Here is a 17521-nt window from a genome sequence, read left to right as displayed (position 1 = left end):
CTCGTTCTGAGGCTACTCTAGAGATCACATGACCTTCCTCCAGGAGCCAAGTCTCGTTCTGAGGCTACTCTAGAGATCACATGACCTTCCTCCAGGAGCCAAGTCTCGTTCTGAGGCTACTCTAGAGATCACATGACCTTCCTCCTGGAGCCAAGTCTCGTTCTGAGGCTACTCTAGAGATCACATGACCTTCCTCCAGGAGGCAAGCCTTGTTCTGGGTCTACTCTAGAGATCACATGACCTTCCTCCAGGAGGCAAGCCTCACTCTGAAACTTTACCCACTGATATCTTACCGGAAAGGTTTACTCAGAGCAAACCTTTCAGGGAGAAAATGCCTCTCTCGCGGACATCAGGGAGCTGCTGTCCAAAAGAGGGAGACTCCCTGAACATCAGGAAGACTTGAGATCCCTGGTACTGTCTCTCACTGTGCGGGGTTCCCTGCCTCCACTGTGCTGCCGCAGTTGTCCTGGAAACCAGTGACGTGGCAGCAATCCATCTTTACAGACACTGACAGCCTCTCTGTTTCTTTTTTCGGATTTGAGGTGTTTTCTTCCGCTGCCACTGTTCAGTAGTAGTAGTAGTACCGTAGTAGTACCCTGTTTCCCCGAAAGTAAGACCTAGCACTATTTTTCAAGATTCCTGTAATATAAGACCTACCCCGAAAATAAGACCTAGTTGGGTGATGGCATGTGAGGGGGAACTTGAAGAGCAGGAGTGATGGTATCAGCCTGCAGGGACATACTGTATTAAGGGGATGACAGGACACTCCCCCTGGCCAGCGCAGTGACAGGGAGCTCTCCAGTACCATACTTCACCAACTGCTGTCCCCCTGAAGGCACTGCTTAATGTAATGGTACGGTATTGTAATGTGTACCGGTAAATGGTACCGTACTTTACCGCGCTGTCCACTGTCTGATGTCCCCACTGCTGCTCCGCTGGTACCACTGTTCCTGATGGCAAAGGAGGCCGGTGCTGTAGAAAGCAAGGCGGTGGCGGCGGCGGAGGGAGCAGAGTCGCATTAACCAATACTTCCTCTATAGCGCCGGTTACTAACCAGTTACTAACATAACTATGGATTGTTGTACATTTTGTTGCACATTAAAAAAAAAAAAAATCTAATATAAATCTAATAAGACCTAGTGTCTTATTTTTGGGGAAACACGGTAGTTGCAGGGCACAGGAAGTCAGTGTTACTAACATTGTTCAGGCAAGTTGGTTGTGTGGAAAAAATAAAAAATAAAATTTTGTCTGTTTATATGCTAATTTTTACTTTCAAATTCTGGTGGGATTTGATGTCAGTATGACGTCATGGGGAGGTTCTGTGGTGTATTCTGTGTGATTCACTATTTAAGCTGAGGTTGCATACTTGTTGTCACACTCATGTCTGTGAAGGTTCTCATTCATCCGGGTCATGGTATATCTGTAATAAATCAAGGCAACTGGACTTGCTGGATTGTTATTGAAGACGTTCGCTGGTCACTTGACTAGCTTTCTCAATATAGAATTCAGAATCGAGAGAGCAAATCCGATGACCAGCGAAACCTCTTCAATAAAAATCCAGCAAGTCCAGTTGCCTTGATTTATTTGTTACAGATTAACCCTTGTAGTGCCCCCCCACCCCACCCCCACTGCAAGGGATAGACACTCATTGGGGGGAATTATTTATCAAAACTGGGAAGGTTTTTGTTGAAATGCATGGTTTGGTGACAGGTTCTCTTTCAGCAGTTGTTAATTCTGAATGTTTGGATGTTGTGTGCAGATTTCCCTCCGGTCTTCCACATCAAGTTGAAGGACACGGTGATTCTAGAGGGGGATTCGGTGACCCTTTCCTGTCTTCCTGCCGGCAGCCCTGCACCCCGAATCCTGTGGAAGAAAGGTAACATGACACTTATATTGGGGATGTTTATTGCGGTGTCCGGGTGGAACATTATAGACTGTACGCATGGTGTCATAGTGTGATCTGTGAGCGGCCATTTCTAATATGTCCAGACAGAGGTCAGCTGACCTCATCACGTCTAATGTAGGGCCCACAGCCCTGCATGATGCGTGAGGATGACGAGGGACAGTCTGCACTCCGGAGTAAAGCCAAATTTGCCAAATGAGCTTCTCAGCAATGTGATATCGCAGGAAAAAAATTAAAGGGTTCAATTGATGAAAGTGGAAGTTCACCTTAGACTTACCCTATGAACACTGAACAGCCGTATGACACATGTACCATGATAAATTCATAGCACCGCGTTTGAATTCTGTCTGCGCTCTGGCTGTCAATCAGCAATGGAAACCGCCAGCCATTTACCAGTGGTAACATACAACTCATGGGGGTCTGTTTCTAAACTGTCCACAGGGCCCTCCAATATCTGTGAACATTCGATCTGTGCAGATATATGACAAAACGAACAGTCTCTAGTTATTGATTTACAAGGCAATGCATTTTTTGAATGTTTCTTTTCTATGTAATACCCCATTATGGCCAATAGATAGTGCTGAGGAGCACATCAAATGAGCATTTTATGTGCCCGTATTGGGGTAATACATGAAAAGGAAACAGGAAAATAGACCCCTTGCTGTCGCTCAGTCCCCCTATGCTACCTATATCTTGTCATTGCAAAGCCTAACTGTGCCCTGTGAGTACAAGGGGGGCTGCGCGACACCATGAATTGGATGGCCTTGCCGGTAAATGGTCGGCAGCTAACCGAGTTGATTGCTGGACCACTGGCGTGTGGACAGAAATCAAACATGGCGCTATGCATTTATCAAGGTACATGTGTTATATGGCTGTTTAACCCTTTCGCTGCCAGTGACTAGACATGTAAGCTGCGGAAAAATTCGGTTCGGTTCAGTTCGGATATTTCGTGATTTCGGAATTCGTGATTCGGATCTGAAATTCAATTCGTGTTTCGGATTCGGACGAAATACGAATTCCGTTAGTTTCGGATGAGTTTACGAATACTCGTTGCGAATACCACAGAAAACCAGATACAGATATTAATACTAAAGCTGAATCTCCTCGACCCGAATGGCATTCAGGATCCGAATTTCCGAATTGCATTCGTGAGCTCCTGAATGCCATTCGGTTCTGGGAGCCTCAGCTTTAGTATTATATGTATATTCTGTATTTGGCTCCCATGTTGCCATGACGAAAATTCGTCTTCAGACCCATTCGGATCCAATAAACTGAAAAACACATCTGAATGGCCAGAAAAGTCACATGTCCGCAGGGGCGTCCCGATGCTGGGTGTCACCCGGAGCGGAGACCAGGTCACACCCTGCCGTGTCGTCATCGCGTATGCGCGGCCATCTAATTGACGCTGATGGAAGCCCGCAGAGAGAGGGGGACGTTCACCTAGCAGGATGAGGTATGCGACCAGGTCCCCTCCTCTCTCCTGACACTGTCGGGCTCTCGGTCCATGATCGAGTGCCTGACTTTTTACAGGGGGTGACACCAAAATGAATGTCAGTCATTTTGGGGTCACCCCATCCAATGGTGTCACCCGGGTGCGGGCCGCACCCCCCTTGTGATGCCACTGCATGTTCGATTTGGTTTGTTTTTTTAACTAAATTCGGACTGTATCCGAAATTCGGAAATGGAAATTCAGATTCTGACACATTCGGATTAGGTTTGCCACCTTTTCTTTAAGCAAAATCCGAACACTCTAGCGACATTCGAAAATTTTTTTGGGAGAACGAGTCAGGGCTTATTCATATGTACAAAGCACCGCCCATTCATATGTACATATCACAGTTGAGACTATTTTTAGTGGGGGGGTGGGCAGTATCCCCTATCTTAATTTTGGTTGCCCCTGTCTGCCTGACATCTTGTGTCCGGGTTTCTGCTGCCATGAAACCCAGGCACAGCATTCAAAACCCGGACTGTCTGGGTCAATCCTGGACAGGTGGCAACCCTAATTCGGATACACTGGGATTCGGAAATTCGGATGTGTCCGAATTTTGGTAAATTCATCTGAATTTTGTCTACCAGCAACATATGCCTTACAGCGTGGGCAGCGGGCCCCTGTAAACAGACTCCCGGCAGCTATAGCTTCTCTGGCAGTGATAGAGTTAATAGTCTGGGGTGAACTTGCTGTATAGTGGTCATGAAGCAGCTCAATTCTCCAGCTATGCCCGGGCTATCCAAGCAATATTTATAGCTTGCAGGAGTCAACTTGCCCCCTTGATGGGCCTTTTGGAGATTGAACATGCTCTCCCCTGCCAGCTAAGACGGATATGATGTTGACTTGCCGCAGGGGTGAAGGAGGGAGATCTGACAGTAAAGGAGAATGAGTGGTGGCTTATTCATATGTAAATAGCACAGTTGAGACTATTTTCAGTGGGGGGGCCAGTAGCCCCATCTTAATTTTGGTTGCCCCTGTCTGCCTGATATCTTGTGTCCGGGTTTCTGCTGCAATGAAACCTGGACAGGGCATTCAAAACCTGGACTGTCCGGGTGAATCCTGGGCAGGTGGCAACCCTAGGTAAAGCCCAGCATGTCAGTGTTGGTGGCTTCCGTATTGCACCCCATGTTAATATAAATACCTGTTAGCACACACCAGGGGTAGGCCCGGTGTCATTTATAGCTCCAGGCCGTGCAGTGGCAAGGTACAGCCCTGAATGATGGCAGCTCTCTGTGATAATATGTGTAACATATATTATTTAGGGCCCGTATCCCATTTTACAGGCGGAAGCCGCTCTGCATTATTAATGTCTCCCAACAATGACTCAATACACTTTGCTGCTCAGCCATGTGGAATGAAGCAAGCCACAAGCAATAAAATACGGGCAGCCTTTCTATTATCACAATACCGTTACATGCCATAAAATACAATCAGCCCCGGTATATTTACAAATATAGCTACATGCAGTCATATAAAGGGAGTCGAGGTATTATTTCAAGGTAGCGACGCATCAATAAAATACCTTTAGCCTTAAAATGATGAACATGCAGCTGCATGCGATATCATCCAGACAGCCTTAGTATTGTGTATTCAGCTGCAGGTCTGGAGTTCTGCTTCAAGTGGACCTTCAGTAGTATCAGATATACAGTATGGCTAAATGCGTGAATATTAATCAATGTGTTCATTCAACACCTCCACGTATTTATCATCTCTCACAGAGATCACAGTACCCCCCCCCCCCCCCCCCCAATGCCTTACACCTGCTTTACTCTCCAGAAAGACGGCACCATCTTTCTCTAGCTCCTTCTCCATCCTTTACTCTATCTCCTTCTCCCTCTTCTCTAGCTCCTTCTCCATCCTTTACTCTATCTTCTTCTCCCTCTTCTCTTGCTCCTTCTCCCTCTTTTTCTTTGTCTCTCTACCTCCTTCTCCCTCTTTTTCTCTCTATCTCCTTCTCTCTCTTTTTCTCTCTATCTCCTTCTCTCTCTTTTTCTCTCTATCTCCTTCTCTCTCTTTTTCTCTCTATTTCCTTCTCCCTCTTTTTCTCTCTATCTCCTTCTCCCTCTTCTCTAGCTCCTTCTCCCTCGTTTTCTTTGTCTCTCTATCTCCTTCTCCCTCTTCTCTATCTCCTTCTCCCTCTTTTTCTCTCAATCTCCTTCTTCCTCTTTTTCAGTTTCTCTCTCTTTCACTCTCTTTCTCCTTCACCCTCTTTTAGTTTATATTGTTCCTTCTCCTTCTCCCTCTTTTTCTTTGTCTCTCTTTCTCCTTCTCCCTCTTTTCTCTCAATCTCCTTCTTCCTCTTTTTCAGTTTCTTTATCTCTTTTTTCCTCTCTTTTATCTCTCCGTCTGTCCCCTATTCAGTAAGCTCAGCAGTATCACGGTTTCAGATTGGAGTCATTAATCATTCGGGTTACATGGCCGTGTTAAGTATTTAGCAGCCTCCCCGGTTATCTTCTCCTTCAGTTGAGTTATAACTAACAACATCCCCACTGATCTGTTTCTTTGTAAAGTTCACAGTTATTGAAAGACAAAAGATTCCTCCTCTCACTTCTGGGGAAGAAAGCAAAAGCTTTGACATCCTTGTTCCATATATCAGAATGATTTGCTCCACTCTTATATAATAAGTTAGAATATAATCTTCTGATCTGTGGATGTGTGTGCAGGGCACTCGTATGATACTGAACACCTCAACTCACTACGCTGGTCAACTCATCACTCTCGGCCATACAATGTATATATATTGTTACAGAAAACTATCCAATATATAACAATGTTGTCAAACTTGTATTATTCTGTAGTGTACCTGCCTGTGACAGATTGTCTTCCTGTCCTCAGATAAAATGGTCTTAGAATCAGGAGAAAACGTGACTATAAAGTCGAGCCCTGATGGCCGCCAAGTTCTCACCATCTCCAACACCGGACAGCGAGAGGCCGGGCTGTACGAATGTGTGGCAGCGAATGTGCTGGGCAATGCCACCAGTTCCTGCTCCTTGTGTGTTGCACGTATGTATTCTATGGAATCGCGGTATATAGCACATGCTGTCCTCCCTGGACAGGATCACTAAGGCCTCATTCACACTGCCGCACATATACGCGCGTATTGTCCCATATGCAACATATGCAAATAATTGGCTCCATACACATAGCTGCGTATGGAGCCGTATATTTGCGTAGCGTAAACATGCGTAAAAACAGAATGGAACCGAGATGCAAACCCAGGCAGCGTATTTACGCGCATATACGCGTATATATATGCGGGTACATGCGTACAGCACATTAACAATTCCATTACGAGTGATGCATTCTGGGATTGCATGCAGTGCACGCATATACGCACGTATATGCATATAAATACGCGCATATACGCACGTACATACACGCGTATATACGCAATATACAATTTTGCTCTTGCGTTGTGTGTGAATGAGGCTTAATGCTGGCCATACACTGCACTTTTCAGACAATTTCAGACTATATGTGATACTCACAATCCAAGGTCCCTATTGCACACACATACACAGGGCCAATATACCTTCCATTCCATTATACATTCCTGATTGGGATGCTGTCATCGGTTCTGTTCGGCATCTGCCAATCCCCCATCCTGAACAACAAAACAGCACAACAACCGTGGTGCTTCCCCAGTGACCATTCCCTGCAAGCACTCCCCGGAACGACATTAGCTTAGGCGGCGAATACCTTAGGGACAGCCCTGAGAGCACTTGTCAGGTTTCCATTGCCCTCTGTGTCCCCGTTAGGGAGATTCACCCTCTCCATTTGCTCTGGTGACTGTTATCACCGAAGGTAAAGAAAATCCCAAATTTTAGCTTGTCACCAGAACAGGAAGAGATGGGAAATCTTCCAATGGGGACACTAGTTTGGTGACCCTGCTGACCACTAGGGATTCCCTCTCTTTGTAGGGATTTCCCACTCACTTCCTGTTGTCGGTCACAGACATTAAGTGAAGGGAAATCTCTCCAATGGGACATGGATGGCTAAAAAAAGCTGACATGGAATATATGGGAAATCTTCCAATGGGGACACTAGTTCTGGTGACCCTGCTGACCACTAGGGATTCCCTGTCTTTGTAGGGATTTCCCACTCACTTGCCGTTGTGTGTCACAGACAAGAAGTAAAGGGAAATCTCTCCAATGGGACACGGATGGCAAAAAAATGCTGACATTTCTAATTTCGTCCGGCTCATCAGGAATTTGTACCATGGGTGACGCTGTCGGCATCTCCCTGCCTGGCATCCCTCAATCAGCTGATCGAAGGAGCCTGTTAGAAAATTCTCGGCCAGACGGAGCTTGCAGCCAATCAGAGAACAGTGCAAACAGCGGGGGATTCCGTAAGCGTTGATGGAGGAATCTGTTCTATTTTTTTAAATTCAGTTTGCAGGTTGAACAAAAAAATAGAACCGTGTATACCCGACTTTATCCAAAGCTAAATTTGTATCCGATTAGGCAAACCCCTGAAATACAGAGTACTGGTAGAGCTAAAGGAGATTGTAAAATGAGATTGTAATGTGAATGATGAGCTCTAAAAGGAGAAGCCACCATAGCTGGTTTTCCAACACTCTGGTGGCACTTATATGGGACCTGTGATGTTTAAAATTAAGAGGATCCCATCTGTTGGCTAAACATAACCAACAGTTTTAACCTTTTCCTCCCTTTTTTTTATTGCGTTTCCCCCTTCTCAGGAATCCCACAAGCCCCCGGGACCCCGGAGATCCCCCAGAAGTATAGGAACACGGTGCTGGTTCTATGGAAGTCTAAGGAGCTCAGCTCCCCCTGCACCTACCTCCTGGAGAGTCAGATGAACGGTGAGCTCAAACCCGGTCTAGCATGACACGTCTCCTTGGAGTCACAGTTGCCAAGACACACCGTGGGGACAGCAGTGTAGCAAAGCCTGAGGGGGTGTAAACTGAACAAGGTTGAAGTGTAGCATCATAGACACAGTTTCTGTTTGTGTAATGGAAGCGTCTGGTGTCATCACCATGATCGGCTGTTATAGGGTTTTTTTGCATGCCAATAGACCTGAATGGAGAGGTGTCAGGACCCGAAGGTCCTCAAGAAAAACTCTCAACTGTATAAACATGGATTTTTGGCTTGGTGTAGGATTATATTGTAAAGCGCTGTGCAAACTCAAACTGTTGGCGCTATATAAATCCTGTATAATAATAATAATAATAATTCAGGTCTATGGGCCGTGTCAAATGGAAACTTTATTCACAACAATCCTTTTTTTTTTTTTAATAAGTCATTTTTTTGCTAAAGAAATTGTAATTATTTTCTATGGAATTGCTAATTTTGCAGCAATTACAGTCACTGACTTTCATGTCGTCGACAATTGCTCCGCATTCACCTATATGGCTTTAGTGCAAAGCATTTTGTAGCAGCGAACGCGAACTTGTAACTGCGAAAAATCAATTCTTGGTGACAAATTGCCAGCGACTATAGCGATTACGTCACTAGCTATCAATGGCTACTGATCTGTGACGTTGGTGATTTGTAAGGGTAAGGAATTGCTGCCACAAAATGGCCGCTGACATGGCTCTATGGCTACAAGCACACAGACGAGAGCAATCACATTACTTTGTGCTGGGGTTAGCAAACAATTGATACATCATCGGAAAAAATTGTGCTCCGTGGTGTCAATTAGGCAGCGCTTAATTAGCAGCGATTAATTGCTATTGATCACACATTGCAATTCATGTGCAATTCATTGCTACAAATGCAACTCACATCATAGCGTTCTATTTGGTACATTTAGTGATTTATCGATAGCTATTCTGGTGGCGCAGTTGCTACTAAAAATTGCCTGTGTGCTCTGCGTCTATGAGGCTGATTTACGAAAAGAAGATGGCTGTTCACTTGCTAGAGAATTTACACTGAGTGGCCAGATTATTATGACCACCCCATCAGTACTTCGTTGGGCCGCCTGGTGACTCCACGAGATGACTTAGTTGGGCCGCCTCGTGACTCCACGAGATGGTGAAAGGTGATGCGAGGAATCTGACACCGCACTGTTGCCCTTCTGTTGTCTTGTACCAGTCTTGCCACTCTCCGTTCTGCCCTAACATTGACTAGTCGCTGACGGACACAATTCGCACCTTCAGACCCAGATTTTCAGCTGACAGTCCGGTCTTTAAACGCTTTAACAACAGCTGCTCTTGAACATTTAACGAATTCTGCTGTTTTGCTGATACTCGCTCCATGGCTCCGAGCGCCAACAATCATCCCGCGTTCAAAGGCTGTTAAATCGCGTTGTTTGCCCGTATCTTCAGAAACAAATCACTTCTACTGTCGTGGTAACCAACCCGCTTCCCTATTTATAATGGTCTGGCCCTCTAGCAACTTCAGCGCCAAAATATAGCTAATTATAGCTAATTTGCCTACAAACGTCAGGTGGTCATAATAATCTGGCCACTCAGTGTATACGGCTGATTCACACTAGAAGCATTGGGCTGCACTAGCTGCTTTTTCCAGAGGAGCCCCAACACTAGACAAGGCAATTTGCTTTGCTTCAAATTTGGTTCACACCAGTGCATTGTGGTAGTGTGCGCTGCTAAAAGTACTGCATGCAGCATTTTGTCGGTGCAGGGGGGTGCAACGCTGTACAACTGCCTCGCATTGCGCTGTGCCTATAGAACTTAATGAAATGTGACTTAATAAAGTTCTAACAAGAAAAAAAAAGGTAAACAGTGTGATGCGCCGGGATCAGCACTGTGCCTGGCGCTGCACACCAGTGGCCCTGTGTTGTAGTGCAGCAGCCAGCGTGAATTGCCCCTTTATTAGCTTAAAGTGACATTAAAGGTAAAAAAAAATGTTTCCCTCCCCCCAATGTTAATGTCAGCATGTCTCTTAATCCGATCTTCCTCTTCTTTCCTGATGTTTTCATCTGTCCCTCCAGCGGTGCGGCGGCTCTCTGATCCAGCGCTGACTCCTCTGTCCTTGCTGGCACTTCCTGTCCCACGGTGTCTGCATGCGGGTGCACGCGTCCATAGACTTACCTTGCGTCTCTGCTCGTCTCCCGGCCGAAAATCCGAACTGCGCATGCGCCCGCCCCAAGATGCTTTGCGGCCGCCCGAGCAGTTTCGGATTCTCGGACGGGAGCGCGCGGCGAAGACAGCGGTAAGTTTAAACTGCTGTTAAAGCGTTTTTTTTTTTTTTTTTTACTTTTTGCAAATATCTGCAAAAAAAAACGGAGGGTTTAGAAACCCTTGATTGCATGTGCTACATAATCACTGTGCAAAGAATCATTTTAAAAAACTATTTTTGCTTGCACATGATTGGATGATTAAAGTCTTCGCCTCATTCACTAAGCCAGTGTCTCTCAACCTTTTTTCAGCCATGTCACCCATTGAAAGTATGCAAAATCTCAAGACACCCCAGTTTCAAATATAAAAACCATGCAAGAAACGATGTGTGGTCCCTCCAAAATCCATACCAGATCCTTATCTGAGATAGGGGTCCGGTATGAATTTTAAGGGGGCACTCCACACAAAAACACAAAAAAGTGGGGTCCCTCCTCACATTGGGTGCTCCCTTCCCATCAGGGCCCCTCTTTACATACGGAGCCTCCTTCACATAAGGAGCCACCTTCTCTCACACTAGAAGCTGTTCTTCACATCAGGGTCCCCCTCTTTCACATCAAGAGGCTTCTGCACATCAGGGGCATGACGTTGTGTAAACAATTTTGAGGCACCCCTGAGAAAGCCAGAAGGCACCCCAGGTTGCCCTGGCACACTGCTTCAAATTGAATAGTCTGTTTGCCTTTGGTAAATCTATGTCTGCATAGAAGGAGAGGAAGCCGGACACTTTCAGTGCTGTCACAGAAGGTCTTCAATCCTTTTTGGTTGATTGTTTCCCCCTAAAAGTGCTCAGCTTCCATTTCTTTGCTTCTACCGCCCATAAACACAGGCCTACTTTGCTTCATGGTAACTCTGACTCTGAGACCATCTATTGTTTCTTACTCAAATTAGAATTATAGGCCTATAATCGCATACCTCCTAACTTTCTGATGTGAGAAAGAGGGACAGTGGCGTCACTGTACCCCCTGTACGAGGGGGGTACAGGGGGTTTGGCCCGCATGGGTTGACACCATCAGAGGGGGTGACAACAAAATGACTGAGAGTCATTTTGGTGTCACCCCCTCTGAAAAATCGGGCACTTCGTCATGGACAGAGAGCCTGACAGCTGCACGACAGAGGAGGACCCTGTGTAGGGTTGTCACCTGTCCAGGATTCACCCGGACAGTCCGGGTTTTGAAACCCGGACACAAGATGTCAGGCAGACAGGGGGCAACCAAAATTAGGATAGGGGCTACTACAGTGTTCGGGTTTCGCTTGAAGAAAAGTGGCAACCCTAACCCTGTGGCATACCTTATCCCGCCGGATGAACGTCCCCTCCTCTCTGTGCCGGTATCCATCACCGAGATGGCTGCTAGCAGTTACTCGCATGCACGATGACGTCCCAGCGGGCGACACCCGGCGGCCGCACCGGGTGACACCCAGCCTGGGGACACCTCTGAAGAGGGACACCTTCCAGCACAATGTATTTAGGCAATGGGCACACCTCCTGCTACTCACCCAGTTATTAGGAGCATTAGGAATTTATATGCCAAAAATGATTGGTTAAACCCAGAACTGTTTTTTTCCATTACCTCTCCTTTATATATCGGCTTTTAAAAATAATAAATACGATAATTAAGAGATAAGAGGAAGGTTTTAGTGCAGAATAACGCTTTTGGTATTTCGATAGAACCTTTTCATAGATTTGTGAACATCAGACCAAAACTTAGGAGGAAAGAGGGACAGAGGGACTTGGTTCCCAATGAGGGACAGTTGGACGGTATGAGTTTGGTAACGATTCAGGCCTTACATTCTATGAACATTAGAGGTTCCAAGCCAATGCTGCTCTGTGATTTCTCCCACAGTCGTCACGCATCTCTTATTCCTAATCCCACGTCTTGTTGTGTGTTATCTCTGTAGGAAAAGGGGAGTGGAAGGCGATCAGCTCCGGCATCAGCGACTGCTATTACAATGTCACCGAGCTGCCGTCCGGCGCCGTCAGGTTCCGTGTGGCCTGTGTCAACAAAGCTGGCCAGGGACCCTACAGCAATTTTTCCAAGATGGTTGTCATAGATGGAGATGGTAAGCAGAATGTTATAGTGCCCATAGACACAATACATATACACAGTCTGTCTGATTGTAATTGGATTAGGGAATGACCACACGGTCTATGGGCACCACACATTTGCAGTAAACACTGTTAAGCTGGAATACATCAGTAGAATTTAGTTAAAAGAGAATTTATTTTTGGAATGTTCATTGGATTTTTTAAAAAGTTGATGGGGTCAAATCAATGATCATTTCGAACTCCTGCAGTCCCAGCATCACCGGTGTCAGCGGAAAGTGGGGAGAGAGACCGGCGAACATCTGTTCGCTGATCTCCTACCCGCTGAATAGAGGCAGAAGCAATGCTTGCATCACTTTCAGGTCCTCAGCTTGGAAGAAGAATGGTCAAGAATGGTCTGTGAAGTGGAAAGGTGACGCTAGGGGTCTAATAGACTCCTAATGTCACCTTAAAGAGTACCTGTCACCACTAATATGCTATCACATAAGGGGCTTGTGAAGTTAAGTTGAAAAAAAACTTTACAAAAATAAATGTCAAAATACCCCCCAAAAAATGTAAAGTGACCCGCCCCCGCGAACATGCATACTAATTGTGAACTAGAATTCACTTAAGTGTAATTTTTATTTAATTTTTGGGTTTGATAAAGAGTTACGCTATTATCATGCGATGTAAAAATGTGCAGCTGATTCTACAGGCAATGCAGTTATTTTTCTTTTCTTTTTGCCTGATTTGTAGATCTCAAACCTTCACCTGCTGTAGCTCCCACTGCTCAGAAGACTCGGCCCACTTTATCTTCTTTTGGACCGGTCGCTCCCCGTGTCCCCGCTGCACCGACAGTGTCTCCTCCAGCAGTCTCTACTTCCAAATTGCCTCCATCCTTTGGGTCTCCTCTTGCTTCATCCATACCTTCGCCATCGACAAACACTCCAGCTCCTGTAACTCCTGTGCAGCCAATTTCTAAAGGACCTCCTCCACCAACTGCTCCAAGAAAGCACAGAGGACTTGTTTCCACTCCTCCCATGGTGCACAGATCATTACCCCAAACTGCCACTAAAGTAGAGCCCCCAAATCAAGTTTCCATGCCTAACAAGTTGCAGTCTGCTGAGCCTCCACCAGACGGGCCTGTAACATCCCATCTCACCACAGTAACTGTGTCGGTGACTCCTGGACCTTCTGTGTCCCATTTGAGAATTCCACCTTCGGTCCCAACACAGCAAGTGAAGCCTGCTGCTGAACCAGCTGCTAAAATCGTGCCAGTGACTCTCGGGAAACAAGCTAAGTCTCCTACTGAGTCACAGAAAGCCCCATTTGAACCGTTTGTGCCCCCAGTGAAAGCTGTGCCCATCCTTCTCACTACTAAGTCTCCTGTACCTGTAGAACCAACCAAACCAATTTTCACATCCCCAGAGCCACGGGTGCCACCACCGGTGGCTCCCAAACCAATGGTTGCTACTCCCTCAGTTCCGATTATGTTGCACATTCCCGCTTTCAAAGCCTCAAATTCACCTTTAAGCCCAACTTCCCCTACCAAACCTTTTTTCCCCTCTCCTCCAACGAGCCCACTATACAAGCCACCATCTCCTACATCCCCTACCTACATGGTGACCTCTTTCATATCAATGCCACCAACCACTCCAACAAAAGGGTCTTTACAACCACAACCTACCACACCAGTCCCTCAGATTGTTGCCCCCGCACCAGTCCCTCGGATTGTATCTCCCATACCGGTCCTTCAAGTTGTTGCTCCCACACCGGTCCCTCAGACTGTCTCTCCCGCACCGGTTGCCCAGACTGCCCCTTTTGCACCTGTTGGTCAAATCGTCCCTACGCGCATACTAGTCAAGAGTGTTACTCCTGGTAAAGAAGGCAGATATACTCCAGGGGGAAGAGCAACACCATCAGGAAGGGAAAGCACCACTCTTCGCCAAGGGGTACCCCAGAAACCTTACACATTTCTAGAAGAGAAAGCCAGGTGAGTGTAAACTTTTTTCAACGTCAGCCATGTTGTTGTCTTTTTTAGCCATATTTGTAGCTCTCTTCTTGCCTACCTTGAATTTTAAGGTGTTCTACTCTGCCTTGGCATATTGTCACCTCTCATGTTGCATTCTCAGTAATAGTAAACAACTTCAAGGCCCTGCAGAGTTAAGCCCTTCGTAATGGCTACTGCAGCTATGCAGACCTGGGAAGTTGGAATCAAGCTCAGGAACTGTACTAGCTGAGGTTTTAAGAGGTAAAAGAAACAGGAGAACCAGGCTGGTGACCTCACTTTTCTCTATAACAATTCAGCAGTGCAGTTTGGTCACCTCCCTGCCCCCAGCCTGTGATTAAACAGTGACTCATTCAGCTGTTTTCTGTCAGAATGTGTCTTATCAGCACATGTGCAGTAGGGATGAGCTCAGGTTCTGACCCAACCTGGTCCGAGCACGACCTCCTCCAATCAAGGAAGTGCATCAGCCACCCAATCAACTCTAGGGCAGGCATTCCCTGCCCTGCAACTGCATGTAAACAAAGGGGAGGGATACATGTACTGATGCCATTTACCTTATAAGGCCACATAGGCATGGTCATTTACCAAAAATAGGCATGTAGCCACATAAGGTCAATGATGTCACTGCATCCCTCCTCTTTGCTTACGTCAAGCTGTGGGAGGGGAATTCCCTGCAAGGGAAACACAGTAAAGAAGCACCGCTCCTCCTCGGCTCAGGAAAGGAATGAGCCAGGTGCTTCCCACTGGGAGCGCATCCTCACAGCCTATACAAACAGAAAAGCTGGCCGCACACCGGCTTCCGCTGCGATAGTTTATTGAAGCTTAAACCACATTATTGGTGTCCTGCCCAAGGTCTTCAGACAGGTTTCACCCAAGTCTAGTCTAGTCTATGACTAAGCACGTGATTGAGTGAAGCACATCAGAGGAGGTGGACCTTGGGCAGGACAGCAGTGATGTGGTACATGCTTCAATTAGACATGTGCAGCGGCTAAAAATTTGTTTAGTTTCGGATTTCTTTTTTGTAATTCGGATCCTATATGTGTTTCGGGAATCGGATTCAGATCTGATTCGGGATTCGTATTTCGGACGAATTCCCAAAAATTCCACTTGAGGTTGGGTAGCAAAATTGGCAGATTTGTCATTTCTGGTTGCTGTGCTCTCGTCTGTACTATTAAAGGGACATTAAAATCCTTTTCTTAATTTGTTTTTATCCATTTAAATGTTAACAGTGCACGCACAGGATTTGGACAAAATTAGTTCCAAATCCGAAAATTTCGGATTCGGATGCTTTCGGATATGTTATATTTCGGAAATTCGGATGCTCCGAATCTACGAATTTCCAAAATGTCGTCCGAATTTTGATTTGTTTCGTTGCGAATTTTGATTTGTTTCGTTGCGAATTTTGATTTGTTTCGTTGCGAATCGCACATGTCTAGCTTCAATAAACTATCCCAGCACCAGGGACCAGCTTTTCTTCTCTTTGTATGGGGAATTCCCTGGTCACAGCTGATTGTACGGCATGGGAGTGTAATACCTCTTACAGGGAGGAGCTTCCTTCTGTATTCAGGGGAAGCTCCTTCCAGGTCCAGAGGAGATCAGGTTCGGATCGGGTTCAGTCCCAACCTGAGCTCATCCCTTATGTGCAAGGTGCACACCTGATTGGCTCCATTTGTGCCCCTCTCTGAGTTACATATCTATAATCCTATTGATACAAATATGGTGCTGTTGTGTTATGTTGATGTTGCTTTACTCCTAGCACTGTACTATATTGGTATGAATGCAGCCCAGACATAGAATGTACTTTACTAATACCGTGGTCACTCTTCCTTCAGAGGTCGCTTTGGGGTGATTCGGGAGTGTAAAGAAAATGTGACGGGAAAGCACTTCATGGCCAAGATCGTCCCCTATGAACAAGAGAATAAGCAAAGTGTGCTGCAAGAGTATGAGGTCCTGAAATGCCTTCACCATCAGAGGATCCTGAGCCTGCATGAAGCCTACATCACCCCCCGGTACCTGGTCCTCATCTCCGAGCAGTGCTCAGGCAGGGAAATCCTGTACTGTCTTGTGGAAAGGTGAGGAGTTTAAAATAGCTTAAAAAAAGCTAAATGACCAAGGCACAAGGCCAGACTGAGGCAGGGGCTGAGCTGGAGGAGAAGCCAATGTGACAGGTGGTCACTCTGTATCAGGACGAGCACACAGGGGATCAGCTGTCAAAGTTACCACAGAGCTCCCCTGATTATACCAGAGAGATGCTCTCAGGGCAGGCCTAAGCTGTCAACACGAGTTCTGCTCAATATTTATTTATGAATGAAAATTGTTGCAAAACAATAAATAGGCAGGCCAGTGTACATGTAGATGTGTGGGCTCTATCTATCTTAGTTCAGGGATGCGGGGAATGTATCTTGCAGGTGCAAAGCGATTTAGGTACCTAGAGAGTTCAGATCTTATTGTGGCTTGTGTATATATATACTGTATCTATATATTAGGGTTGCCACCTTTTCTTTCATCGAAACCCGAATACTCTAGCGACGTATGGAAATTTTGTTGGGAGAATGAGTCGTGGCTTATTCACATGTAAATAGCACCGCCCATTCATATGTAAATATCACAGTTGAGACTATTTTCAGTGAGGGGGCCAGTAGCCCCTATCTAAATTTTGGTTGCCCGTCTGCCTTACAACTTGTGTCCGGGTTTTAGATGCCATGAAACCCGGGCACAGCATTCAAAACCCGGACTGTCCAGATGAATCCCGGACAGGTGGCAACCAAAATATATATAAATGTCCAGTATTTCCCTTATTTTAGCAAACTCTGTGCCAGTGGGGAAATAAAAACCCCTGGTATATTAGAGTAGGGAAAGGCTATAGACCTAGTCAGCTTTTTACTGATGCCTGTGTTATTGTTGGAGAGTTAATCTCACTTCCTGTCTGGTGAAACCATTGCTACCTCTTTCTATTGGAGCCCAAGACAGCAGTATAAACCCAACAGGGGTTCTAATCCCCCCCC

General features: G+C 46.1%; 1 protein-coding gene across 1 annotated transcript in view; it reads left to right on the top strand.

Annotated features, from left to right (window-relative positions):
• The window catches only part of SPEG (SPEG complex locus), a 119299-nt gene that overhangs the window by 94540 nt on the left and 7238 nt on the right, over window positions 1-17521 (top strand). Inside the window, exons 29-34 of the mRNA XM_018554913.1 lie at window positions 1760-1876; window positions 6228-6395; window positions 8092-8214; window positions 12385-12546; window positions 13271-14501; window positions 16349-16588. Of these exons, the coding sequence (XP_018410415.1) occupies window positions 1760-1876; window positions 6228-6395; window positions 8092-8214; window positions 12385-12546; window positions 13271-14501; window positions 16349-16588 (2041 nt within the window). The remainder of the gene's footprint in view (window positions 1-1759; window positions 1877-6227; window positions 6396-8091; window positions 8215-12384; window positions 12547-13270; window positions 14502-16348; window positions 16589-17521) is intronic.

Source organism: Nanorana parkeri, unplaced genomic scaffold (genome assembly GCF_000935625.1).
Source record: "Nanorana parkeri isolate BGI_ZX_2015 unplaced genomic scaffold, ASM93562v1 scaffold178, whole genome shotgun sequence".
NCBI classification, from domain to species: domain Eukaryota; kingdom Metazoa; phylum Chordata; class Amphibia; order Anura; family Dicroglossidae; genus Nanorana; species Nanorana parkeri.
The sequence above is the reverse complement of the archived record's forward strand: the minus strand, read 5'-3'. Positions and strand labels throughout refer to the sequence as shown.